The sequence below is a fragment of the Dryas octopetala genome, chromosome 4 (assembly GCF_963921425.1).
Source record: "Dryas octopetala chromosome 4, drDryOcto1.1, whole genome shotgun sequence".
NCBI classification, from domain to species: Eukaryota; Viridiplantae; Streptophyta; class Magnoliopsida; order Rosales; family Rosaceae; genus Dryas; species Dryas octopetala.
In genome coordinates, this window is record NC_141369.1 from 15,380,567 (window position 1) to 15,405,783 (window position 25,217).

The 25,217-nt window shown below is 34.8% G+C and overlaps 3 protein-coding genes across 3 annotated transcripts; 2 read left to right on the plus strand and 1 right to left on the minus strand.

Moving 5' to 3' along the window:
- Positions 1 to 2,004: 2,004 nt before the first annotated feature.
- Positions 2,005 to 5,236, minus strand: LOC147287247 (sulfite exporter TauE/SafE family protein 3-like). Its single transcript, XM_086240894.1, has 10 exons — positions 5,024 to 5,236; positions 4,470 to 4,629; positions 4,000 to 4,200; positions 3,768 to 3,871; positions 3,426 to 3,512; positions 3,242 to 3,292; positions 2,865 to 3,089; positions 2,465 to 2,558; positions 2,220 to 2,360; positions 2,005 to 2,090 (listed from the first exon to the last, which is right to left on the minus strand). The coding sequence occupies exons 1-10, from the start codon at positions 5,234 to 5,236 to the stop codon at positions 2,005 to 2,007; spliced, it is 1,362 nt and encodes a 453-aa protein (XP_086097020.1).
- Positions 5,237 to 9,239: 4,003 nt separating this feature from the next.
- On the plus strand, positions 9,240 to 16,851 carry AAE13 (AMP-dependent synthetase and ligase family protein). Its single transcript, XM_086242242.1, has 18 exons — positions 9,240 to 9,339; positions 9,489 to 9,863; positions 11,078 to 11,244; positions 11,320 to 11,493; positions 12,055 to 12,241; positions 12,352 to 12,440; positions 12,755 to 12,823; positions 13,035 to 13,088; positions 13,240 to 13,347; positions 13,485 to 13,583; positions 14,017 to 14,109; positions 14,263 to 14,340; positions 14,747 to 14,851; positions 15,052 to 15,142; positions 15,384 to 15,457; positions 15,598 to 15,777; positions 16,383 to 16,436; positions 16,542 to 16,851. The coding sequence occupies exons 2-18, from the start codon at positions 9,704 to 9,706 to the stop codon at positions 16,584 to 16,586; spliced, it is 1,827 nt and encodes a 608-aa protein (XP_086098368.1). The 5' UTR covers positions 9,240 to 9,339; positions 9,489 to 9,703; the 3' UTR covers positions 16,587 to 16,851.
- Positions 16,852 to 20,205: 3,354 nt separating this feature from the next.
- Positions 20,206 to 24,931, plus strand: LOC147287249 (AUGMIN subunit 4-like). Its single transcript, XM_086240422.1, has 13 exons — positions 20,206 to 20,449; positions 20,571 to 20,618; positions 20,724 to 20,849; positions 21,386 to 21,727; positions 21,954 to 22,053; positions 22,410 to 22,455; positions 22,910 to 23,003; positions 23,113 to 23,184; positions 23,337 to 23,395; positions 23,632 to 23,700; positions 23,781 to 23,832; positions 24,466 to 24,543; positions 24,616 to 24,931. The coding sequence occupies exons 1-13, from the start codon at positions 20,315 to 20,317 to the stop codon at positions 24,691 to 24,693; spliced, it is 1,299 nt and encodes a 432-aa protein (XP_086096548.1). The 5' UTR covers positions 20,206 to 20,314; the 3' UTR covers positions 24,694 to 24,931.
- The last annotated feature ends 286 nt before the right edge of the window (positions 24,932 to 25,217 follow it).

Here is a 25,217-nt window from a genome sequence, read left to right on the forward strand (position 1 = left end):
TATCAGTTATACAAAATAATTTTCTAGACGTAAACTTCTTACAAGTAGTTTGCACTTTGTAGTTCCCTCCTTTAATGCATGGCTCAAAAATGAATAGTCCTGCATGAGAATGAGTCTCACGAGTCACAATCCTCGTAAGAGAGTTCAAGAGGAGGGCAGCTAGGCCGGTTATGAGGGTAGGCAAATTAGGTAACCACCTTAAACCCTTTATTTATTATGCCGGTGAATGTGTATGAAGGGTCAAGATGATCCGTATATTTTCTTTTTTTGTTTGATGAGTCAAATATGTTTTGTCCTCCCTCACTGCCCTTTTGACTATATGTTGAAAATTTTTTTGAATTTGGAAATTGGAAATAATGGTATTATACTATTATGGTAAGAGAAAAGGTCTAATGGTGGAAAAAAAAATCTAAATGCTTAGAGGTTTTCTTTAATTTAAGAGCAACTTCAATCTTCCTTCAACATTTTACTAAATTAAATTTGAGAAAAAATATTCAAAACTTACCTACAACTATTCCCCAAATTTTTTTCAAATTTAAGATTTCTCTAAAACTTTTCTCAAATGAAGTTAGATGGATAGACCTGCCGGCCGATAAGGATCTCCAAATCAAGATGTGTTATATTTTTTAAAGAAAAATATAGTGGGAACTGGGAAGTACATTTTGGAGGGAATAAATAAAATAAATGATATTTATGGAATAAGATGGACATTTTCAAAAAGATATGGGGAAAAAAATTCTTTAAAAGGAAGATATGAGAAAAATTTAACCATACCATTGAAGATATTATCAAATAGGGAATATATAGGGAAAAAATTGGAGATACTCTATTTTAACAAGGTCTAGATATTTTATTTTTTATTTCTTATGCCTATTTCTTGCCCTTAAGATAAATAACAGAAAGAAATTAAGAATCCTGATTTTATGCATTTAAATTTTTTTTTAATCAAAATAAGCTTTATTGAAGCAAAACTAACGAGGGATGCAATCAGCATGTAGCTGTGAAAGCAACCAATCCGGTGCCTCCAAGGTAACAAAAATCACCCAAAGTTGTTATTACACAGCAATGGTTAAAAAGAGTAACCTTTGTCAGGAATTCAAAGAGCTCAGAAACAGAGGACTTGATTGATCCTGCTATAGTTATAAGGTACACACATGACACACCAACCACAGGACTAGTCCTTTTTTTTTTTTTTTCTTGGTTTGGTCAAACCACAGGACCAGTCTAGTGCTTCTTATTTCGTTTTTATCAAAGATTCAAAAATCATATAGCAAATGTCATATATAGCATTGATTTCTGAAAGTTGTGAGCTTCCTTCAGTGCATTGAATGACTTGTTCAATTTGTTGTCTGGTGTGTTACACCACATTTGTGCTTGTCTGGTTCTAAGAGATGGACTAATGTGCTTGTCTGGTTCTATATAATGTGAATAATGGATTAATGTAACTTGTTATACACCCCATTATTATAGGCGCTTGTGATGTTCCTAAATTATATTTGAAGCAATTTAAGTGTATAAGTGCAGTAAATATTTATGCCATTGATTGATATGTGGCCACTAGCCTATTCTTCTGATCAAATCTTTCAGTGCCTTGGAGGTCAAGTTATTGTTGAGAGCAGTATCTCGTATCGGAGAATTAAAGTCTTACATAACAGAATATAAAGTTTACCAAGTCAAATAGTCACATGTGCTCCCACATCACCCAACAAGTTGTCTCACATGGTTGGCTTAATTGACACCACACTGGAGGAGATGTGCAATTGACTTTGGATTATCAGTCCCCTACTTTTTTGCTCAAAAATTATTGTAATTTGATATTTAATCCTAATTTTCTATCATGTCTATGACATATATATTTTATCTTTTAGATTGGTATACATTATAAGGAGGTATTTGGTTTGAAACCTCGCATCCTCATTCCCCATGCTTCTATTCTTAAGTTCCAAAAATGAAACAGTGATTTATAAAGTTCTTTGGAACCCCATTCAATTAGGCCCTTTAAGGCTAGGCTTTGTAAGTGCAGATGTTCTGAAATCCCAAGGACTCCTTGTGCTCAATCCTTTTAATTATGTTTGCTATGCCAATCCCACCTGTTTAGAAACAAACAAAAGCATTCATTATGTAAACAAAAATCCATATCTTGGCCTGGACATGATGACAATTGACAAAGTTCAACATAAAAGAAACAGAGCATATATTTAGGTAAGAATGATACATACCTAATGTTACTGAACTGGCTAATGTTGTGGAAACCAGACAGAAGATAATCAAAGATGCCCTTCCTAATTTCTGAATCACCTTTCCTGCCACATGTTGCCCTAAGGTTGCAGAAACAGTAGTCACAGCAGCAAAGTAGAGAGCTGCAAGAGAATTGCAATGAAAGAAGCCAACATTTATATTTCAAACACTCATTTATGTAGTTATCAAATTCATTCACAGAAACTTGAGTGGCCAAGAAAGTTACCATAGGGAACTGGAAAGTGTTTTAAGAGGTAATACTCTACAACAGACATGGATGAAGAAAATGCCATTGCAAAGATGGCTGTGGCACTTGACACCTACACAAATGAAAGCGCTCAATGAGTCAGTCCAGGCCTGCTAACATAGTAACATAGACTCCACACACTAAAAAAAAGACTTGAGGGTTTTCTGATGGATAACTTTTCCTCTTTGAGGGGTGGAACCAAGGAAGTGACTAATATGAATATAATGTGCATTATAGAGTAAAAAATTGAACATGTGTCTTTCAAGTCTCTGCTTCATTATGAAGTAGTTGAAGTTATGCTAGAATTGTGAGACATTGACTCACTGAAACACAAACTCAGCTTCATCACTTATTGAATTTATAGGGATGAAATGTACACCTGAGGAGGGATTCCCATCTCCAGAAAAAGTGGAGCCAACAGAAATGCTCCACCAAGGCCAAGCAATCCACCAAGCATACCAGCTGCTATGCCACAGCCACAATAAGCAACAAGCTTGTACACTGGCCAATTTGTGCTTGCTTCTTCTCCCTTGGATGCAATTACGCTCCGCCCTTTGAACAGGTTAACTGCCTGATAGGAACTTACTCCAACAGCCACCGGAATCTGATAGACACACGAAGAACGAAAGAACGAAAGAAAGAAAGAAAGAAAGAAAAGAATTCTCTTTTTAATGATCAGATTCTTATTTCACAGTCATATTTGCAGCCACAAGGAATTGAAGTTTGTTTTCTTGATACAGGGAACATGGAAGGTACCTGAAAGAGATCTAGTAACCAGAATGCCGCGGAACATATCCTCACGTAATTCTGTGCCAACAAGTAATTAAAGTTTCCCATCAATCTGGTTTCTTATATAATGCATATAAGTACTGAAGAAATTCCCAATTAAAAAGCCTCTAAAGGAATTAAATCAACTATTTGATATGTACTGGATAAAAACCTTAGAAATCTGCAAAGCAAGTATTATGATCCAGACAGCAACAATAACTCCAAGTTCCTTCCAGCAAACATTATCAACAACAGAAACCTGGCAAGGTTACAAATGTCAGTCCCTAAAACCATAAAGGAGTACTCCAGAAACCTGGCATGGAAAAGTTTAAGCTTCAAAATTTCCTGATTATCTTGTCTTTACTTAACTTTAATCTAACACTTTAATTACGAGTTTTAGAATTAAATCCTAAACCATAAAGGAGAGCTCTTAGACTTATCATACAAGCCTCGGGATATTGAAAGTCAAGCAAAAACAAGACGAGTACAAGAATCCATTTCCCAAAATCTTTACCTGGTTTTGTTTAGTTTTCAAAGTTTCTGTAAGAGGGCTATTTTTAGCTATAGTTTCTTTCTTCCAGATCTCAACACCTTTGAAGAAGGACCTAGTTGATGTGCCTGCAGATGGATCATATATCCTTCATGACTACTCAAGGAACTGAAGTTGCCCAAATGTGAACTAATGAAGAATATTTTTCAGTTCAGACTTCAGAAATTAAGTAAATTGTTAATTAGTAATTAATTACCTAAGAGAACAATAAACAGTAAGATGGTGATCATCCAATCAGGGAGAACCACATTCAAAGAAACGCCAATGCTGATCCCCAGAACCAACAGTGGTTGGAATAAAAGTGCGAGATCATAGTCGATGATGGGTAGCTCAAGGTTTGGATGCCTTCTCCTTAAATTGTACAACACAGTTGCAATTGCATTACCAGTTATCATACCTGACTAACCACAAAGTACCAACACGTTTAAAATATGAGTAATGCTAGAAAGACGACATTTTTTTGGTATTATATGTGTACCACCTCTTTAATAAAAATGGGATGCACAAATATAAGTAGGTACCATCTTTATTAGAAATGTGATATTGGTACCCAAAATGTGATATCTCTAGCATTATTATTCAGCATAGATAGTACAAAGGAAATGCAAAAGCTAAATCAATAAATTAGCACAAAATTTTATGTGATATGTGACAGTATGTATTTACATTTGGATATTGCTATTGATGATTTCTGATCAAAGCCGATAACGAGGGTGAGCATTGCAATGTAAATGCCACCCCCACCAACACCTCCCACACTCCCAAATGCTGCCCCAATGAATGCAATCATCGTACCCACCACAATTCTCCACCCAAATCTTATTTCCTGCATTCATGTGACACCCTAATTTCAGTTACTACGAGTACTAGAAATTTTGAACTATATATTTCGAATCACTAAACATGTTTTACTATATATATGCACCATCTAGCTATATAGACTATCAGATACTCCAAAGAAAAAGAAAAAGAACTATATTGTTGGTTTCTCTTACGCTAAGGGTGGCTGCATGTCGTATACCTGTGCCTTTTTCTCACACTTACATGTCACGTACTTATTCGATCACTTAGTACATGGTAGAGTGATTGTGAGATGGCGTGTATACGACCTGTGGCCCTACTAAGAAATTAAACTCATGCATATATGAGAAATTAATGAATTATCATATAACATATATAGTAAAAACAAAATTACTGGAAAATTAATATTTTGAACTTACAGGCCAAACATGCTTATAAGTACCCAATTGATCATTATGACTGGGATCCGATTGCAAGTTTATTTTAACCTCTTTACCATTAATCTGCCTTTGTGACTCCACCATTTCTACTTCATGGGCTGAAAGTACTGAAGATGATGATAACGCTAAAATCAGCAAAACCATCCAAACCATAATTCCAATCAAACCACACCATTTTCTACCAGCAGCCATTTTCTCGGAATCACTTGCTCCTCAGTACCTCGATCAACCCAATGCAGCTAGCTTGCTCGCTCTAGTATACCTAAACTAGCTTGCTAGCTAGGATATGTTATGAGTTGGATAAATAAGTATATATGTGTGTGCATGTATATATATATATATATATATATAGAACTTATAGCAGGGTCTTGAAATACAAGTACAATTTCTGTATGTTATGGTCCGCAAGGACCTTTATTTTGTTTTGTTTTTTTGTTTTTAGATTTGCTAGCTAGCTAGGGTTTTCTTTGTTTGGAAGTTTTACGTTTATAATTTATTACATGCACATGTTTTTGGTGGAAAAGGGAGATTCGTGGATTGACTAGCTAATCGATTTTGGGGGATTAATTTGAGTTGATTTGTTTCCACTTTATAACAAAAAAAGAAAGATTTGTTTCCAACTTTGAACCTTCCTAAGGATTTACCCAAATCTGATTGTGCCTTCCAGTATTAATTGATGAGAAAAAGTTTCAATGCCCTAAATTTTGTGCTTTAATATGTGCTTTAATATATATGATGTGGTATTTTGCACTCATCATTATACATTTTCCACAATAGATTATCTAATTATCACATCATTTTTAGTAAAAGACTATGTTGCCCATTCTAATATGAGCCTAGTTTAGTCAATCTACTATGTTTACTATTGTGATTTCCATTAAGACACAATATTCTATATCGATATATGAAGGAAGAATGATAGTTTCCTTCTCTTTGTGCTTTCTCTCTACTTTGTCCATTCCACTGCTTAGTGTCATGATCGAAACCATTCTTTGTCACGGTGTACACTACAGTTAGTTTAGGGTCTATTTTTTTTTTTTTATGACAGTTATATAACTAAACGATTTCTGAATTAATTAATTTTTTATAAAAATGATCTTTAAAAAGTAATTTAGAAATGAACAATTTCCATCAAAAAGTTGCACTGAGAATTAGAAACAGGAGAAGAGAGAAAACATGAAAAGAAGGCACAAAAATAGATTCTACCATATTGTAGGCTTGTAGCATGCCGTATTGACTATTGGGCATCTCTCACATTTTTATCTAATTGGACGTTAGGCCCATTGGAGCCTACTTGTTAGGCGTGGATGGGCCAAAGAAAATGCTCATGTCTAGGCCCTCCAAATGGAATTGTCAAGCTCGGTTAAACCAAGTTGGATAAGGGAATTGGATCCGCTCATATTTTGCCTCTGACCCAAGGACTTTGATCCTCTCTGTTTCTCTTCAATTTTGTGTAATTTTCTATCTTTCTCGAATCTCATCCATTCAAATTCCTTTTTTTATTACATTCTTAACTTACTGTGTGGTGTATATATATATTTTTTGAGCTGCATTTCATTAATAGTTGACATTTCAATTTTGAGGATCCAAATTAATGTTGTACACCTTTTACAATTTTCTTATTTCACATCATTTTGCTTTTCAATTTGGGGTGTTTTGATGGAAAAGTTAGGTCAATGTATAAAACACATAATTCTTAAAAATAATACTCAAACACCTTTGACAACTTTCTGTAATATACTTAAAAACAGCAAGTGGTCTTTCTGATATGCCAGTTATCTTACTTTGCATTAAGACCATCTACAGATTTAAAAATAAATTATAAATGTTTGAATTCCGCGTTACTTAAAAAGCCTCTAATTCCTTTCGGTAGGGGTGTACAATTTGGGATTGAGGTAAAGTAGGGAAAATTACTTTAAAATGAAATTTTGATGGGTTAGTTGTTTGGTTATAAATTTTAGAAGCGTTGTTTTTTTTTTTTTTTTTTTTTTGGGTTAAAGTTAGCTGTTTTTTGGATGGGGGTTGCTTTATTTCATAGTAGCTTTTTCTCACTATTTTACTTCACGTTAATACCAAACAAGTAATGAGTTTGTAACGCTACTCATTTGTGGAACGAGCTGAGCTTATGCTTGGCTCAACTTAATTCGTTTATAAAATGTGTTCGATCTTAAGTTTGTCTCGACTTAAGAACAAATAATAAAAAAAAAAAAAAAATGTGAGGTAAATAGTTTGGATTTAATTGTACCAATATAATAGTTTGGGATTACTTTTTTCATGACATATATTAGTTATAAGATTGAAACATTTAGGCTTTATGAGCTAAACTTTAACGAATTACTTGAACTCTGAACCAAACTCAACAGCCTATTACGTTTGTTTGTGTTTTTTTTTTTTTTTCAAGCTCCTTTACTTGATATTAGTAAAGCGCTAGCGCCACTATGGAGTAATGCTCTTCTGCTATCAATGAAACCGAAAGAATCTCATGTGGGTTTTTTTTGGGGGGGGGGGGGTGGTTAATGATGATTTTGGCCAAATTTTCAATGGTTGGAAAGACTGCATTTTGCTTGAGAGACTAACAAATCTTATTTTCCCTTTAACACTTCCTACCATATTTACAGAAATTAAAAATACATTTTGATTTCTCTGTTTGAGATTGGACATTGAAGTGGGACAAATAAAAAAAGAACAATATAGCATTGTAAGAAAACAGAAGATCTGCATGTGTTAATTGAAGCTATTAAATTAGAGAAAAAAAAAAAAAACGGAGTTGCAGATATGAGGGATAGATTCATGGAAGAATAAATAGAGGAAAAAAACAAAAAGAAATGAGAACAAATCGAAAGGAAGAGAAAGTTGAGTTTCGCTTGTAACTTGTGAGGTTGGTACAGATAAGAGAGAGTTTAATGCAGACAAGAGACATCACAAATATCAGAATTTTAGTTTTTCTATTTTTCAATTGAGTTAACACTTAAGAGTGTTAGTGTTCAATTAAATATGAGTACGCGTGTCAGCAAATTTAGAAGGGGATAGGAAGGACAAAGGAGACAAGAAAAAGGAAAAATGGAGACAACAGATCTTGGCTCGTGGAATTTCGTGACAAACTTGCTTCACATTTTTTTTATTACCATCACATAAAATAATTTATCCACCTCTTAAGTCTTGCCTATGGAAATTTTGTTTTAAAACCTCTTGTGAGAACTTGCATAACAATATACAAATAGCTCACGAATTGTACAAACCAAGATACAAAATTCAAGCTCGGCTCGTTAGAATTGATCTCAATTTTTTTTTTTCTTTTTAACAAATCAAGTTTGAACAAGTTGAAAACTTGTCTAAACTCAAATTGTGTGAAGCCAATTTACAAACCTAACTTTTTCGGAATGTCATTTATATTAGAGAATTTGTGTAGGTCCAATACTATTTCTTTGAGTTATCATTTTCATGTCCTTTCTTTCTTCTCTAAGTAAATTATAAATGAAGGACAACAAAGAAGTCCAAATTAATGTTGTGAAATGAGGAATTACATATTTGGTTAATTTATTTTATACCTAGTTTAATTTTGGTTTACAATCTTTTTTAAGTTCTATTTTGGTTCATTAATTATTTCATTTGTTCAAAAAATGTCCAGATTTGTGACTTTAAATCTTTTGGGTTGTGTTTTCTTCAATTATAATTGAAGTATAAGTTATATTTCATCATTTTTAAGTCATAAAAACAAATTTGGAGTATTATAATCTAAAAGAATTGAGATTTGGTGAAGTTTGAAAAATAGATAGTTTCGGATACCTTATTTTGAGGTCAATTATCTTGAGTTTTAGAACTCCAATTTGAATGATCTTTATATGGTTATAAAAAAGAAATGCATAGCTTTAAAACAAGTATATATTTGATGAATTTGAGTAAGATTTGATAGGGTAAAAGATATGTCAAATTTGAGAAAACAAATCTGGACCTTTATTGAATAAGTGGAATAATTAATGGACCAAAACAGAACTTAAAAAAACTTATGTATCAAAATTAAACTAGGTATAAAATAACTAGACTAAATCTATAATTTTTTCTTATAAAATATATAAGAAAGTTGTAATAATCATTCTCTCTCTCTTCCCCCTTTGTCAGTGTTATTTTGTTGAGAATAACTTACTTGTCCCTATCACAGGACATGTGTTCTCCAGAGAAAGAGAAAGGGAAAAGAGTGAGAGAAAGAGAACGAGAGAGAGAGAGAGAGAGTGTGAGAGAGAGAGAGAGAGAGATTAGGGAAGGATACCACCTGTGTCTCTGTGTCACCGGAAGAGGTAAATTCCTCTCTACTCTCTCTCCTTCCCTAATAATGCATTTGCAATCCTATCTTGGTCAAAAAAAACCATCAAAATTTTGTAAATTAACCCAGATAAGTGAAAATCTCGCTCATTAATCCTGTAAAACTCCCTTCTTATTTGCACAGGTTCTCTGTTAACTTTTGCGTCTGTGGCGTCTCGCGGCAGAACTCATTTTCAACTTGGCAAGCTCAAAGCAAACTCAAAGCAAAGACGCAACCTAACCATCAACCCTCGTGAATGCACCCAAACCAATCCAAAGGACACCCAACAACCCACATCAACTACTGCCCTCAGAGAAGAGTCAGACCGACCCACGTACCAAAAATAGTGACTCATTAATATGCTACACCTAAAAATGAGCTCCACCACCCGATTTATAGCTCTCAACTATCACTTCAGGTCCCTCTGCTCTTATTCACCTTCTTTGTGTTTCAACCCTTCCTGCTCTCTCAGAAAGATCAACCCTTTGCTCTGTTTGTTACAGTCTCGGCTTTTCTCTTGTAAGTTCCTACTCTTTTCGGTTGTTTAGTTCCAAGGTATTTATTTGGTTTCTGATAATGTTGAAGAGGGCAAACTGACAGAAAGTTTGGAATTTTGTAACTTGGGTTTTGAACAAAATGAGGGACTGGTCTGAATAGGATTGGAATTTTGTTGGTTTTCTGGGTTGTGCATTGTAAAAGATTTTCATGTTCCTATGCTTTCACTCAGAAACCAAACAGAGCATTGATGGTTTCTTATTTGTTTATCTATTTTTGTTATGTGTAACTAATTATGATGGCTCATTGTCACGGAATTATGTGTTTCCATGCTCTTCGAGACCCCAAAAGAAGGACAATTTCTCTTTGTTTTCTTAGCAACGCATACAAGTGAGCCCATGTTGGGGTCCATCATCCCAACTCTCTTTTCTTTCTCATGGTGGAGCTCATTTGATTGGTCATGAGGACAAGGTTGGTCCTCAAACATGAGGACCCAAGCATTGTCCATTAATAAAAATCCTTTGAAATTTTAGGGGGTTGAACCCAGGCAAGGAACTGGAGGGCCTGTTGTTTAGCCCTGTCCTTGGACCTGAAAAACATTTCGACTTATCTTCTTAGACGATGAGATCAATGTATAGATAATTCTTAGTTTAAAATCAAATTCCAAACCTTTACAACCAAAGTATAAGGGAAAAAAGGCAGTTGGATGTTTCTAGTGGTTTAAATGGCTGCATTTTTCTTAACATGGAATTTTGAGGTATAATACTATAATGTGCATGTTTTAACAGATGTGTGGTCTAATGGCGTCTGATTATTCATAGTCTTCTATTACCTGTACTGATCACTTGCAATTTTTACTTGTCCCCTTTGAAACTTGATTTTTGCCTTTGGGTTTTCTGCTAAACACAATGTGCCCATTCAAATGTCCTTCACTCATTTCTCTAAAAGTTTGTGGTGCGAGCTCAGTTATGGTAAATATGATGGGATATTCATTTTTTAGGTTATATGGACTAAGGAACTAAATTCTGAGATAAATGTTATACAACTATTTGGAAAGACTCTTGTTTTTCTTGTTCTATTAAAGAAAGTTTCAGTGAAATGTTTGTGTGTTGATAGTTTAGTTTCAAGGGCTAAAGTGAAGCATTGTGCTATTAGAAGCAAGAAGCTAGATGCCCATTACAGCATTGTTTCAAGGGCTAAATACTGGTTAATTCTGTGCTGTTGTTTATCCATTACAGCATTGCAATCTGGTTCATCGATGGAGGTGGTAAAAGTAGCTAATCAAGGGTCTGAAACTCGTGATAGTGTTGCTATTAGATCTGATCAGAAGAATTACAGTTACAATCAACTGATCTCTTCAGCATGGAGGATATCTGGCTTGTTATGTAGTGGTGACTTAAATGCTGTGAGTTTCTGTTTTTATTTATTTATAATATTTATCAATTTTTCACTGTCTCTTAGCTTATTCTTTGGCCTACAGACTTCAGAATCGAATAAGCATGGGCATCTTGGAGGGGCTAGAATAGGAATTCTGGCTAAGCCCTCAGCTGAATTTGTTGCTGGTATACTTGGGACCTGGCTTAGCGGAGGTGTTGCGGTTCCACTTGCTCTCAGCTACCCTGAGGCTGAGCTCTTGCATGTGATGAATGATTCGGTGTGCCTCCAAAATCCTCTCTATCTTACATTTCTTCCTCAATGTTTTTTTCTTTTCCTCAGCGTACTATATTGAACTATTTACTTATTTATTTATTCTCTTTCTTTTTGTTTATGATGTAGTGTACTTTTCACTTGGGTGCGTACACTTGATTTTTCATTATTCTGCCCATCATGTTTAATATACTTTTGAATGGTCATAGGATGCATTAGATGTATTTTTGTGAAGTGTGTAATTCTATAGTAGTATTTACATAAGCTCTAAATCTTAAGTTTTTTTTTTATTGATTAGCCTGTTATAATGGACATGGATCTTGAACATAAAATAGTGTTTTTCATATTCAAACAGTATTATGCCATCCTGATGCCAGATTAGTTCTTTGATGGAGTTTCAATTTCAAGTGTAGATTAACTGGTACATCCTAAGTCGGAAATAAAAAAAGGCCTATATGTTCAGGAAGTAGTTTTGGTTCATGCTGTCTGACCTTATCTTCATTGTTTATTTTTTTCTTTTATTTTGAGCATAAATTATATGGACCTTTAATGATTTTCTGATTTTCAGGACATCTCCATGATACTGAGTACTGGAGATCATCAACATCTTATGGAAAATGTGGCTGCTAAATGTGCTGCTCAAGTTTCTCTTATTCCACCTGTTCCCAGTAGTTCACATGCAGGTGCAGTTGATCATTTACAAGCTGGAGAAATAGATGCAGATAGAATTTTTCACCGGAATAGAAAGCAATCAAGTAAGAGAGATTGCTTGTCTTTAAGAATATATAAATCTATATCCTGTATTGCGAATGCAATAAGTGAAGAACAAACTTTCACTCTTATGCTGTCATTTCTTGTGGTTCAGGTGAGGATCCTGCATTAATTGTATACACTAGTGGTACAACAGGTAAACCTAAAGGAGTTGTTCACACGCACAAAAGCATCAGTGCACAGGTATGCACACCATCTATCCTTGGAACCAAAAGTTTTGCTATTTCACCCCACCACTAAATAGTTGTCAGGTCAGGTCTAGGATACGCATGTCACAACGATGGTATACATTAGTGGACATTAGATGATATGATAGAAGTTTTATAATAAATTTTCTCTTGTTGTTCATTTGTTGTTTCACTTTTATGTATTGTAGTATTACAAGCTAAATAAAGGAGCTATTCTTGTATATCATGAAATATTTTCCCTGAATTCAGTGTCTCAATTCATGTTAATTATGGTTCTGACTTTTTGCCCTGATGCTGGCTCAATTTCAGGTCCAAACCTTGGCAGAAGCTTGGGAGTATACATCTGCTGATCAATTTTTGCATTGTCTGCCACTACATCATATCCGTCAATTTTGTATACTTGCTTGCAAATTATACTGCTTTCAAATGCAGTCTGAGATTACTTTTAGCTGATGCCTTCGGTCTCTTCCTTTCTGTTAAAAACTGGATTGGAAATCTTATGTTGGGTACTGAAATTGATCTTAGTTGGGGTAATGGCTTGGTTGATTGATTTGAAGCATGCTTGAATGGATCCTTAACCGATAACATACATGTTCACGGGCTTTTCAATGCTCTACTTGCCCCACTCTATGCTGGTTCCACGGTAATGTAATCTTTTTTTGTTCTTGGTTTCTTTGACAGCTGTAGGCTTTTGACATTGTCTTCCATGAAACTGCTATTTTTTTGCTGCAAGAGTCCTGTTGAGCTATTTATGATGGTTCTGGTTGTAATATCATCTGCTTGTGTTGTTGAAGGTTGAGTTTATGCCGAAATTTAGTGTGCGGGGTATTTGGCAGAGATGGCGTGAAGCATATCCAAAAACTGGAGCTAAGGCAGATGATGGCATAACTGTGTTTACTGGAGTAAGTCTACTCTCTATGTCAAGGATGTTTATGCTAAAGAAACTCACTTTCATTACATGTTCTCTTGAAGAGATTTTATGCAAAATAATTAATTTAATTACACTGCAAGTTATAGCCGAGAGCTTTTATTTATGTAGGTCCCAACCATGTATACCCGATTGATACAAGCTTATGAAGCAATGGATCCAGAGCTAAAAGATGCCTCTGCCTCTGCCGCAAAACAGTTGCGTCTTATGGTAAGTAGCCTGAGAGTCTCTCCCCCAATAGTTGTTTTGTGTTTCTATTCTAATTAGGAAGTAGGATGATTGGATCTATACTGGAAATACATAACAATGTACACTGTTAATACTTTCTGAATAATAATTCAAAGGTACTTTTACCTCTGGGGAAGAATAATTGTGAGAGTAATTTTACCAATGGGCTACACAAGTTTGTAGGCTCTCGAAATTACCACCGCACCAGCCCTGGTGGTAGTGGGATTTTTATCCGAGGTCTTTTCAGATTAACATCACAATTACATCATCAGCTAAGTTAATTAGCTCCCGCATTGGACCTCCCACTTTTATCATGCAAATCATCCCTTAAAATCAGATTTGGTCATTCCTCTATATCAAAGTCCACTGATGAAGTCATATGCCTGTGACTAAGAATCTCATTTCTTTCTCCTAGATGTGTGGTTCCTCTGCACTCCCTGTTCCTATAATGCACCAATGGGAAACCATCACAGGTCATCGTCTTTTGGAACGATACGGCATGACAGAGGTAAGTGACATCTAGTTGCAATTAATTCCTTTCAACTATTATCTAGTTGCAAATTTACTTTATTTGCAATTTCTGTAATGCACCAAGAGGTGCATGCAGTTTATTTTTTCTAAATTCTTACTAAGCTTACAGATATGGTTTTTGGTGTTTTAGTTTGTCATGTCAATATCAAATCCCTTAAGAGGTGAGCGGAAGGCAGGCACTGTTGGAAAACCATTTCCAGGTGTGGAGGTAAGTGAGCTACAGTTCTAAAATATACTTCTGGCAGCTGTTTAACTATTTGAAACTTATGAAGGAAGCTTTTGCACATGCAACATTTTAATGGTTAGCCCTCATGCTGAAGGGGACCACTGATAATAGCAAAATCATAAGACAATTGATGGGAGTACTTTTCATTGTTAATTGACAAAGACTAAATATTCTGGTCCTTCAAAAAGCTTGTAAATTGTAAATTAGGAAGCTGATGTACTAAAAGTGGTGTGTGATGTGACTCACAATTGAAATGGAATTGTTACTAGTGAATACCTCCACATAAAGAAATAACTATGATTCGGCATATATAGATATATATATATATATAGATATATGTATGTATATATAGGACTTTCTCTGAGTTAAATCTGTATTTGTTATATAGGTAAAGATTGTTGCAGAAGATGACAGTGGAAGTGATACTACAGGGGTGGGTGATCTTTGCATTAGAAGCCCCTCATTGTTCAAGGAATATTGGAAGCTTCCCAAGGTAATTTCTGATATCAAAAATTTGATGCTACCTGCAACAAAAAGCTACAACCATGTGCACACACACATGCGCTTATATGTTTGTGAGATGTGCACTAGTCTTAGTTGAAGAATGAGAATGGAGTAGATACACATCTGGCAACAATGAAATTCTGAAGAACTTCAACAGATTTCTTTTATGACATTGTGATCATTGTTTAGGTAACGAAGGAATCATTTACAGATGATGGGTTCTTCAGGACTGGGGATGCTGGCACAGTGGATGAAGATGGGTACTACATCATATTGGGACGTAAGGAGATCTAGAACTCATGTTAATTATACTCTGATTGATGCATTCTTCCATTTTTGTTTCTTACAGGTCACAGATTATGCTCTTCATAAGCTGAACCTTTTAAAAAAACTGGTGCTGAAATTTGTTGTGTTGTGATTTTGATGCTTCTGGTTAACAATGCAGATACTTAAAAGTATCCTCTAACTTAGCATGAATTCTTCTTTCTTCTCCCCCCTTATCTTTTGATGACATTTATCAGGTACAAGCGCTGATATTATGAAGGTTGGTGGATACAAGTTATCTGCATTAGAAATTGAATCAATTCTTTTAGAGGTGGGTTTTTGACCTGTATTCCAGTTTTGTTATGGATGTGCTCTTATTATAGTACAATTTTGTTCCTTTTCTTTGTAAGTCTATCAAAAGAAAGAAAAAAAAGCAATTGAAGTGCTGAATGAACCAACCCTTTTGTGTAGCACCCAACTGTAGAGGAGTGTTGTGTGTTGGGATTACCAGACAAGGATTATGGAGAAATTGTCTGTGCAATAGTAGTGCCAGAGGTGGAAGCAAAGAGGAAACGAGAGGAAGAACAGAGACCTGCTATGACCTTGGAAGAACTATCCACTTGGGCTAAAGTCAAACTTGCACCATACAAGGTATTACTGACCATCATTCGTTTTTTTTGTCCTCTCAATGGAAATTTTTAGATCAGCTCATATTACCTGAATCTCCTGAACATATTCTTGATGAAATGGAATCTGTCCTTTACTCACAAAAACATATAGGCTTTTTTACATTTTACCCACCTAAACTTTAGGCTCAATCTCACTTCACCACCTAAAAAAAATTGTCTCAATTTACCATCTGAATTAAAAATTTGTTGCAATGTACCACCTCTGGCTAATTTTGTCTTAATTTTTGTTAAAAATAAGAGCGTTTTGGTGTTTTTCAAATTCCTATTGTTAAAAAAAATGGTTTTTTTATGCTTTACTTATTTTGACACAATAAAAAACTGACTTGAAAAGACCAAAACACCCTTATTTTTAACAAAAGTTTAGACAAAATGAGCCAGATGTGGTACATTGCAACAAATTTTTAATTCAGGTGGTAAATTAAGACAATAATTTTTTAGGTGGTGAAGTGAGATTGAGCTTAAATTTCAGGTAGATAAAGTGTAATAAAGCCAAACATATATTGCACATTGCAAAACTATATTCTCAAGTGAGCAGTTTAGATAAGTAACTACATTACTTCTTTCCAGCTACCGACACGACTCTTTCTGTGGGATTCGCTACCTCGTAATGCCATGGGAAAGGTAAGTTACTTTCTCATTTTCTTATTTGCAATAAAAGCATTGTCAATTTCTTTTTATTTACTCTTGAATTTGTATGGTGTATTTGCATTGCATATCTGATTGCAGGTGAACAAAAAGGAGTTGAAGAAAACTCTGGCCTCCGATCAATAGATTTGATTGCAAAAAAAGAAAGCATTGAAACAGTTGTGGCATGCAACATGGGCTTTTGAAAATTGGAGTTTAGCTTAAGGCTAGGAAGCATCCAGATAAAGTAAAATATAATGCAGTCATTTTTTTGGGAGAATAATATCTACATAATGCAGTCATTTGAGGGAAGTCAATTGCCATTCTTTGCAGCTAGTCCAAATAATGGACTTCGAATCAGTCTATGTAAAGAAGAATTTCAAAATAAATAATATGATTTTTGCTTCGTCTCACTTAAAGCTAGATTGTTTGAGACTTTGTGGCTGCCTTTACAAGTTTCTTACTCGACTCACATAACAAGCAAATCCCCTTTATAAGTTGTCATGTGTCAAGTTGTGATTAACTTGTAAAGAGGAATGACTCCTTACATGTAAAGAACCACTAAAGCTATAAGTTCACAAGAACTAAACATTGTCCTTAAGTCTTGGTTTGTGGGGGAAAAAACAAAATACAGCATCTCCCTTTAGATAAAGCAAGTGTACATTATATAGACTTAGATTTTTTAGCAAGATATCTACTTAAACTTTGATTTGATTTGCAAATTACCACTTAAATTAGAGTTGATTACACTTACACCTCTTGATGTTTATTATTTTTTTACATACACCCCTTAGGGTTTCAAAAATTACACATATACCCCATGAGGTTTCAAAATTATTGCATATAACCCCTTACAAGAGAAAAAAATAAATAAACAAAAAAAAAATATTTGTATTGAGGTTGGACCTTATACCTTAAGTAATCTTATTAGGCTATTTAACCCATTAGCATGTCTTTTTGCATAATTTATTATCATTTTTCGTCTCACTATAGGGAGTTATATGCAACAGTTTTGAAACTTCATGAGATGTATGTGTAATTGTTGAAACCTCAGGAGGTATATGTGAAAAGACGGTAAACCTCAGGGGGTGTAAGTGTACTTAACTCATTAAATTAAAAATTGAAGCAAATTGCCTCTTGAATTAAATTTTGTTTACAAGTTACCACTTCCATCTAAATCCTTATGGGTTTTTTGGTCTTTTCACAAAGAACTTGGGTGGGAAAGCTTTTGCCACCTCAGCATGCTGAGTGGCAAGGCCCAACCAATTACAAGTGGCACATGTACAATCATTTTTCTATTTTTGCAAATTTTGAAAATTAATTAAAAATAGCTTCGGACTCAGAAAAATACACGAAAATTTTTTACGGATTCGTCTTGACTAATACTAATTTACTATAGAGTCAAATTGCCAATTTGCCCTCTGAGAGTTTCCAAAAAATTTAGGAAGTCCAAATTTATTTCTAAAAAATTAAAATACTCTAGACTCTTTAAAAATTCATAGGATAATCTCCTGAACTCCAAAAAATACAAGGTATGCACCATTGGTCTTCTAAAAACTAACATTACCTTTTTCGTGAACACTTGCTACCCAAAAGACCTCTTGGTTTTAGAGGAAAATAAATTTAAGAAAAATTATAGAATTTTCGTAAAGTCTCAAAAGAATTCTCTAAAACAGGTTTTTGGTAATTTTCAAAATATTTTTTAGAATTCTTCTTGAGACTTTACGGAAATTCTATAATTTTTATAGAATTTATTTTATTGAGATAAATTTATTTTTTTAGAAATAAATTAGTACTTCCCAAATTTTCTGGAAACTCTAAGAGGGCAAATTGGTAATTTGACTCTATAGTAAATTAGTATTATTCAAGACGAGTCCGTAAGAATTTTCTATGTATTTTTTTGAGTCCGGAGCTATTTTTAATTAATTTTTAAAGTTTGTAAAAATAAAAAAATAAAAATAGAAAAATGATTGTACATGTGGGCAATTGTAATTGGTTGGGCCTTGCCACTCAGCATGCTGAGGTGGCAAAAGCTTCCCCACCCAAGTTCTTCTTTTGTGAAAAGACCAAAAAACCATGAGGATTTAGATAGAGATGGTAACTTGCAAACAAAATTTAATTCAGGGAGCAACTTGCTTCAATTTTTAATTTAGGTAGTAACATGCAAATCGAATCAAAATTTAGGTGAGTATCTTGCTAAAAAGCCATAGACTTATTGCATTGGCAACATAAAAGCGAGAGACAGAAAATGGAAGACTGTAATATGCTAAAGTCCCAGAAATGGCTTGAAGATCTGTCAAAGGGTGCCATAGGTCAGGTGCTGGAGGCCTACAGGTCGTCCATGCCCAAAAGGGTCTTTTACGCGCAACTTCATCGTCCCGAACTATCTCTCTGTAAATCTCTACCACTATAATTCATTCAAACATTTCATCTTTCTCGATGGTCAAGATTAAAGAAGTTCATTCTCTCATTTCTAACTCAGGTCACCAAAATGTTTGAAGTTTTGTTTGTGGTTGAAAGCTGAGTAGATCGATGTTGGAATGCTGATGATTAGCCAGAGGAGGTTGAGTTAGAAGTTAAGGTTGCATGGAAGAAGGGAAGGTTCATATGTTTGGTGGTGGAGGTGAGAAGTAAAGAGAATGGAGAACTGGTTGCTTTGGAGAAGCAATGGATGTCCTCAAATAATGAAGGGCATCATATCGTATGGCCAAGTGAGTAGGCTTTGAGGAACAATGGAGGACGTGAAAAACAAAGACAAAGACTCAAAGAGAGATGCATTGTGCTCTAATTTTTTTGTGAATGTATTTGTGCTCTAATAAACATAGACAAATAATAACATCCACGAAGGCATATGCATATCTGATGGTAGTAGGCTTTGACTGTTATAATTTTCTATTCTCTATTTCTTTTTTCTACTTAATTGTGCACATAACTCCTATACCTCTTCTCTTACTTTATTTTCTGAAACTCATATATGATATAACTCACTTTGCTTCCTAAACTAAGCTTTGTATTTTAAATTGGCCTATTCTGTCAAGGTTATCATTTTTCCATTATCCAAGTTGACGTGGCACTTATATGACAAAATTTGATGGCCACCACATTAGCTTAGCTAAAGAAAAAGATGACAAAGTTGACATAATGTGACAATATAAAACACAAAATTTAGGCGGTAAAGTGAGTTAAAATGAATTTCAACAATCCCTCACCAAAAAAGAAAAAAAAAAGTTAGTAAAGAAAAACACAAGACATAATTTAAGGGTATAGACATAATTAAGTTTTTTTTTTTTTTTTTTTCTGTTATGTTGTGCTCTAACTTATTTACTTATGAAGTTCTAAGCTTGGCCAAGGCTGAAAATGAAATCCTAAAATTTGAGCAGATAAGCTGGTTTATTATCATCTAAGGAATTGTTAACATCTCTTTCTAGGGTGGGCAGCAACAAATTTGATGGCAGGCCAACCTACATATAACTTTGCTTACATTTGGAAGCAAAGGATGCAACCAAACAAACTTTTTCTCTAACTTTTAGTAAAGCTATTTTGACCATGTATGCTTTTCGCATGAGAGGGTAAAATCGTCTTTTACTAATGAGTTGGCTATCTCGCTTGCAAACCACGAGGACTATTTGGGCAGTTTAGCCAAATTCTTATATATAAACCGGTAAAACTGGCCGTTTCGATGGTCGAAGATGAGGGTGTTTTGGTAAATCAAGTTGAATTTAACTTTTACAGTTTACTACTTTACTAGCAGTAGTTGAACTGTTGAAGTAGGAGGAAGGTCGTCGGCCTGAGATTTCAAATTCCAGTGAAGCTGTGAGCGGAATTTGTGAAGAAGAAAGAAGAAGAAGGAAGACGACAGCGTTTTGGATCCGAGAATGGTGAAGGGACTGCAGCAACAAGGCCAAAACCTGCCGGCGGATGTGACCCAAGTCATTGATCAGCTGGAGCGCCACTGCTTGGCTCCCGATGGTTCCCTCGTCTCCAAATCCGCCTACTTAGACCTCCAACTGGTACTTTCACTTTCTCTGCCTTGTTTGGCTGCTTAGAAAATGTGGATACCAAACTGTAAAGAGAAATGCTTTAATTGAACAACCTGAGCATCTTGTTTGCAATGAATTTCAATTGTTGCAGGCAAGGGAGGAAATGTCCAAGGAAAGACTGCGTTACTTGGAAGCCATGGTCAGTCTGCTTGGAAATGTGTTGATTGAACTAGTTGTTTGTCCTTATTTAGCAAGGATTTTGTAAGAGAGTGTTTGTGTGTGTTGGGTTTGAATTTTGATGTAGGCAATTTATAGTGAGGCGATTGCGACAGTGGAAGAGTATCAGCAGGCGGTTTCGGTGGCTAACGTTGGAGGAATTCGAGACGCCCAGGGTTTGCAGCTACAATTGGGCTTGAAGAACTCCCCTCAGGTTTCAATTTGTGTCACTCTTTGAATTTGGTTTTTGCTTTTTAAGTTATTCATTTTGAAATGTATTTCACATCACGTGTTTTCAAGTCATGGATTGGCTTTAAGTATGAGAAACATTCACAAATCACAATGCAACATCCATGTCTTTCATGTCAAATTTCCTTCTACTTGTTCCATTTGAAGAAGAAAATAATAGAAAAGACAAACATTTTCCAAAATGAGATTGCTAAAGAAGATTTCAGTTACTTTGAGATGGTACCAGTTCAGAGTTAGTATTACATGGAAGAATGTTCATTTGTTATTTAACCATTATCTTAACAGAATATATACAACGGTGGACTTGTACATTAGATTATCTTCAAAATGAAACAGGCTAATTCAACCTTCATTGGATGCTCAAATGTTCCCTTAGTATTCTATTCTTTTGTTTTTTGTTTTTTTTTTTTTTTTGGCCTGGGTATTCTTTTCTATATGTGAGGCTGTGAGCCATTAGGCAGTCTAAAACTGATGAGAATGTGATTTTCATGTCTATATCAGTTGTATGAGACATTAGAGCATCGCATGATTGTTGCAGAAGCAGCTCAAAGGTTGAGGCTTCCTCTTATCTCCAAAGATGGTGAAATTCATGAGGAAGAAATTGAGAAATGCAGTACAATGTCACGGAGTTCCCTTGATAGTACTAGTACCGGTGCTACAATCAGCTCAAGTTCTAACTCAACAAATTATACTACTGCAACAAGCATCGGTACTGCAGCAAACAACAATCTTAGTGCTACTGATGCTGCGGAACCTGGAGTTGGTGGTGTTCCCAATTGCTTTCTTGGAATTACACCTACTTATTTGTGGAAAACACAGCTCCAGCAAACACCCTTCTCCATGGTACAATGTCCATTGTGATTCTCTCATACAAACAGTTCTCGTTTTCTTTTTAATTTCTTTTTTATTTGTATATTTATGTTTTTTTTTTTTTCACATCTGAATATATATACTATAGAACCTATTAGTTTTACTGTAATAATCCATTAATACAAAGATCTAACCTTGGTGAAGCTATCCCTTATTAATTGGAATTTTTGAGATACATCCATGATGTTTCGAACTGCAGGATATGACAGAGTACCAGTTGTGTCTTTCCCGTGAGATTGAGGCTCGTTTGAAAGCTAAATGTGATAAGTTATCTGATGCCTTTGCAATGGATGACATCGGTATCTCTCTCTCTCTCTCTCTCTATCTCTCCCTCTCTCTCCACCCATATATGAAATCAAATCTTATGATGATCTACTTCTCAGGGTTTGATCAATTTGTGTGAAAGTCAACTGTCATTTGTGTGTCAAACTGTTTAACCGAATCATTTTCAGTTTTCTTCATATTCATTCATGGAGAGAATACCCAGATTGATTGGTCTAATGATTTGGTATTATATGGGGGTGATCAAGTTAGCTAATATCCCTGGAAATTTAATACACTAAACATGCACCTTAAAAGTGGATGATCCAGTGTCTGTACTTACCCATGCATAGCAGTTATAGAAGTAATTAATACCAATGCTTTGTTGCTGCAGACTCGTCATCCGGGCATCAAAGTTCAAGTGCTCGGCTTCCTGAAAGGTTTGTGTTACTCTCTTAATGCAGTTTTGATTTTATGACGATTCCTTTTACATGGAGCAAGATGCTTCTTACAGATGGTTGGAATTTTTTTTTGTCATGCAAGTGTAACATAGTCTCTTACATGCTCATAGCTGATGTTAGTAGTCACAATCAAAGTAGTATTGAAAATATATAATGGCTCAATGACTCAAAGTCTCAATCAAAGTAGTATTGCAAATGTTTAACGGCTCAATGACTCAATATGAATGTTTTCTTTTTAAGAAAATTGGTATATGTCATTAATTCGTTCTCAAGATCATTGGCTGACTCATGTTTCACACCATTATATTTTCTGTACTTCGCTTAAGTGCAGTGCAGCCATAAACCAATGCTTCTGGTGATGGAACCACTGTTCTGAATACTTCTGTAACACTGTGATCTATAATATGTTGCACTTTTCTCATGATTTTATCAGGGTAAAGTTGATAATTGAGGAGATGGAAAGGGAAGAAGCAGCTCTGCGGGAGGATCTATATTCTGCAGATAGAAAATTTGCTGAATATTATAATGTAATGAAAATAAAAAATAAACAAACTATGTTTTATGTTCCTCTAGTTTCATACCTATTGCATTTTGTTTGTGAGGATATGTGATGCAAAATCTTTTTGCACAAACTAGGTCTTAGAGCAGATACTGGGAGTGCTTATTAAGCTGGTCAGAGATTTGAAGTTGCAGCATCAACATAAATATGTAAGCTTCTAATATTTGTGCTGGTTAATATGTTTTGAGAAATAGAATTTAGTGATATGCCTTCAACGTTTTTGTAAGTATCCTTTCTATATAATTCTATTTTCCATGTTGTTGAGCATTCTTGAACTTTTATTGTAATTAATTATTTATAGGATGATCTGCAAAAAACATGGCTGTGCAAAAGGTGTGAGACGATGAGTGCAAAACTGAGGTTTGTTGCCTGGTTTTCTGTATTTTAATTGTTTATTTGTGGCATTAGCGTTGCTTAATGTGCCATTTCCCATATGTTTATGAAGGTTGTTTCTTGTGATTCTTCTTATAGAAACAGACAAAGTTCACTAGTGCTACTCACCACTGACTGTATTAATGGTTTTCATTTTTTCGAGTATGATCAATGTAATTAATTCATTTTATGTCATGACTATTATATTCCCCATTGTATTTCAGGGTTCTGGAGCACGTTCTCCTTCTTGAAACTTATACTCAGGAGTCAATACCAGCCCTACATAAAATAAGGTACTTATCGATTACTCATGGAAAGTATGTGCAGCTTACTGATTCCAGGTTGTTTTAATAATTTTGTAACTCATTTCTAGGAAGTATCTTCTTGAAGCTACAGAAGAAGCTTCTATTGCATATAATAAAGCGGTATGTTATTCTAATTTCTGTTCATATGTGGTTGTTGACCATTAGGTGTTTTCACTTTTATGTGTCCTGACATGGAGACATTTAAAATGATTTGACACTCATCCCAGGATTCTAGCACCATTGTAGGCCACTTCTAGTAGTAATGTATTTTTTTTTTTGGGGTAGTCTTTGCTAGATTGATTTTTCAGTAGTTGTTTCTGTCTATCTGCCTTGGTTGCCAGTTAGTTTGTGATTGTTTTAAAGCCTAATCTGCATCTGTCAAGCTGTAAATTTCTTCCAACTTATTTGCTGGCAGATTTTTGAGTTTTCTTAGGAATTTTGATTAAATAAGGAAGTTTTTCAATTTGTGTTTATTTCTCTATCACTTGTTACCGGCTATTTAACATTGTAGATATTGTGAATTGGGTATGAAATACTTAATGGTCTGTATTATAAACAATCTACTCATTTACAAAGCCGACAATGATTATAGAAAGTGCTTCAGCTGCTAATGTGTTGTAGGATATGCTGAACCAACTGCTCTCTGTCAATATGTATCCAACTTACTTAACCTTATCATTATTTTGTTAGTTTTGACTGCACCTCTCCTGCTGGATTTCCTAGTTAATTGAAAATTCATCTTTTATTTACCAGGCTACACGTCTTCGGGAGTATCAGGGTGTTGATCCTCACTTCGATGCAATTGCAAGGCAGTACCATGATATTGTAAAGGTAATAACAATGCTTACAGTTGTCCATTACTTGGTTCCTCTGCTAAGCTCTAATATCAACATTCCCCAACAGAAATTGGAAAATATGCAATGGACGATCCAGCAAGTTGAAATGGACCTGAATCGCCCCACAGAGCATCCAAATCCATAGAATCTGTTGTTTCTGTTTGGTGTTGTTTGCTGAGTTTTCCCATCTGTTGCAATGGCCCAAGCCTCCAATCAGTGGCGAAGACATGGTGGGGGCAATGGTGTCAACCGACCCCTATATCTTTTTTAATTTTTTTTTTAATGATATTGATGCGTTTTTTGTTAATTATTAATAATGAATTTTTATTTTATTTTAGAATATATTGACAATGAGGTTGATAAATATAGTACAAATTTAGATAGATTTGATGTATTATTGGATTGATCATTTTGAGTTCCCTTCTCTTCTACCATTTATCAAAAAACGAAAAAATCTCTTTTTCTTTATCCATTTTAAAAATGTACATGGATTTTGTGAATGTGACATTTTTTGTGGGAGGGGCTTTTTTTTTATTATTAATTAATGGAGAATGGAGGATTGAACTTAAGTGCACGAGGAGTAATTCTATGGCTCTTCGGCTCTCTTCCAACTGAACTAGTTTAACAATTGTATATTTCACATAGATTCGAAATACCCAATGTTAACAT